Source organism: Echinococcus granulosus (genome assembly GCF_000524195.1).
Source record: "Echinococcus granulosus chromosome Unknown EG_S00173, whole genome shotgun sequence".
In the NCBI taxonomy this organism is placed as follows: Eukaryota; Metazoa; Platyhelminthes; class Cestoda; order Cyclophyllidea; family Taeniidae; genus Echinococcus; species Echinococcus granulosus.
Window position 1 is genome coordinate 43,484 of NW_020170553.1, and position 2,854 is coordinate 46,337.

The 2,854-nt window shown below is 42.8% G+C and overlaps 1 protein-coding gene across 1 annotated transcript; it reads left to right on the forward strand. All coding sequences in view use genetic code 11, as the record gives it.

Moving 5' to 3' along the window:
• Positions 1 to 133: 133 nt before the first annotated feature.
• Positions 134 to 2,314, forward strand: EGR_09884 (hypothetical protein; the record flags this gene model as incomplete). Its single annotated transcript, XM_024499133.1, has 2 exons — positions 134 to 333; positions 2,251 to 2,314. The coding sequence occupies 2 exons, from the start codon at positions 134 to 136 to the stop codon at positions 2,312 to 2,314; spliced, it is 264 nt and encodes an 87-aa protein (XP_024346447.1).
• Between the last annotated feature and the right edge of the window lie 540 nt (positions 2,315 to 2,854).

A 2,854-nucleotide genomic window follows, 5' to 3' on the forward strand; every position in this document is an offset into this window, starting at 1 on the left:
ATCCCCTCTCTTGGCATGGTAGGACTATCTTGAGGTGATTGAACTGCTCACTCAAGTGACCGGCACTAGGCACGTGCTGCAGCATTTTGCTTCGGTCAACATACCAATACGGAGACAAATCAGCTTCAGCGCTATGGCAGTCTCGCGGGGCGAGGAGCACCGACAATCGCATTTGTTTTGTGGTGACTGCATTCCGGGTCCACTGATCCCCAGTACCGATGCAAAAGCTCTCCTTCTGGCCTTTCGTACGGATGAGGTGGAGACGGCTGTTGGATTTCAACTGGAACTTCACTTCCTCTCAATCTCCCACCCCAATTGGAGGGGAGATGGCAAGTCATCCACTTGATTCCTTAGAGAATGAATACGCTAAACAATTGTCTAATAACTGGTAGCTAGTAAACCCGGTTCTTTGCATGTCTGATGATTGGATGTTCCAGCTAGATAATCCACATTCTAGATATGTGCGCTTCCGACGCCGCAAATACCACAAAATTTGGAGGTGTATTGCAAAATGCAGGTTATCCTTCCACCCACCCATGTGGCATGATTTGCCACTGGAAACTTGGCGCATGCTAGCCAGCACAAGGAATCATGATTCATTTCACAGCACCATTTGTGGAGAGCTCGTTTGAAGGTGGGTAGGCATTTACAATGCAGTCCTTCAGTTGAAGGAGATTCTATGACTAGTTTTGTTATACAAATATGAGGGTGAGTGTTTCAATTAGCATAGGATTTTAGGAACATGACTGACTACTACAGTCATCCGAATGTCACATGTAATTTATATGTGCCGCCGGATTCGGGTGGGAAAATCAGAATCCAAATTCGCTGACCAGCGTGGGTCCTGACTCATCTGTTCACACAATTGTCTTCTTAAGAGTGCCAAAAATACAGTGACTTTGAATAAAATCGGAAGCGTCAAGCCAATATGTAGTCTCAATTTTCGGTTTCGCCTCCTTTATCTCCGCCTCCTTTACCAACCACACTTCAGTCACAGTAATGCAAGACTTTGCCTTCCACCATCAATTTCTTAATGAATTTCTCTCCCACGGCATCAGAATTTCTAAGTGTTGCTTTGACATCCTGTGACAAAATTGTCACATCTGTCAAAATTCGTCTTTACGCTATTGCCCGCCCATTTAGCATTCCAAAAATTTTATGGTGAATAAAATCTTCTGCAAGTGCGAGTAGTCAATTTCTTGCAGAATTACTTCAAGCACTTAGTATAAGAGAAGAAATCAAGACCCAAATGAAGATGGACAACTGGTTAGAGTAAAGCATGTGCATCTGTTGAGTCGAAGGAAATAGGAATATCTAGCCAAGCTAAAACCACGGTTTTCTGTGAGGTTTCTCAAAAGACATTAATAAAGCTAGAATTCTAAAATCCATTCCTCTTGTTTAGCGAATCATCAGCTGCATCTACCAGGACAAAAGGTTGCATCATTCACTCTATCCACCCGAAAGTGGTCATTTCAAATTAGATGAGAGGTCAGTAATACCTGACGAATCTGTACTGAGATTGAAAAGACGAATGGCACGAGAGGATAGCCCATAATAAATGCCACTTTGGTACTTAGAATGCGAAGCGGACAATAGAAATCAAGCTCAGCTTCGTGAATTTTAGTTAGTTTGTAGGAGAGACGGAGCCTTTAGCACAAAGTTGATACGCCGTTCTGTTCATTTATTTAGAAGGCGAAAAAGGGAGCAAAATAGCGCTGGTAATCCATCTGTGTGATTTGCCTTTCACATTGTCGCTCTGTCGTAATAGCAGCTACCAGCCAATCAAAACAAGTGTTGTGGCTGACAACAAGTGATTGCTCGCCCGAAAATACGGTAGCATTGTGGACCCCATGATCAGGCTAGAGAAAAGGCTTATGCGTGTGGGACGTAGTGGCTGCATACTTTTGATACAGTGACACTTTTTTGTGCCCAGTGCTTTGCTACCGCAGTCCTAGGGAAAAGTCAACCACCACATCAGCCGCATCTACCAGGACAAAAGGTTGCTTCATTCACTCTATCCACCCGAAAGTGGTCATTTCAAATTAGATGAGAGGTCAGTAATACCTGACGAATCTGTACTGAGATTGAAAAGACGAATGACAAGAGAGGATAGCCCATAATAAATGCCATTTTGGTGCTTATAATGCGAAACGGGTGATAGAAATCAAGCTCATCTTCTTGAATCGTTGCTAGTTTGTAGGAGAAGTGCAAACTGCAGCACCAAGGTGATGCCATCTGTCCCTTATTTAGAAGTCAAAAAAAGAAAGCTCCAATAATTCCTGCCTGTGAGTTGCCTCTTGCATTGGCGCTCTGACCGAAATTTATTCCATCTCTGTCCTAATAGCAATTACCAATTGGGTGAAACAGATGTTGTGGTGTGTTAAGTAATTTCTTTTCCAAAAACAGGGCAGCATGACACAACTCGGGATCAGGCTGCATAAAAGACTCATCAGTGTGGGACGTAGTGGCTGCATAGTTTTGATGCATGTCGTTTTAAATGTTCCCAGTGCTTATGCTACCACATTCTCAGGAGGAAATAAACCACCGCATCCACATTGATGTTTTATTGTTCAAGTGCGACAGCACCTGCCACTAATTTGTCTTCAACTCAAGTACTGTTTATGAGTTATTACTATAATCATCCTCAGGCTGGAAATAATGCATTGGCTAATCGATGCCCAATTTTGTTAAAGCTTGCCAACCCAAATTTTTGATGCTTTTTACCATACTGGTGACAGACACCGACTATTCACCTCTGCTGTTCTTTGTCCATTTTAGCGCTGGAAAGCAGTATGTTCATTTAATAGTTACCCTTATTAAAAGTGTTGGAACTGTTCAGATGTTTTAAGCCCCT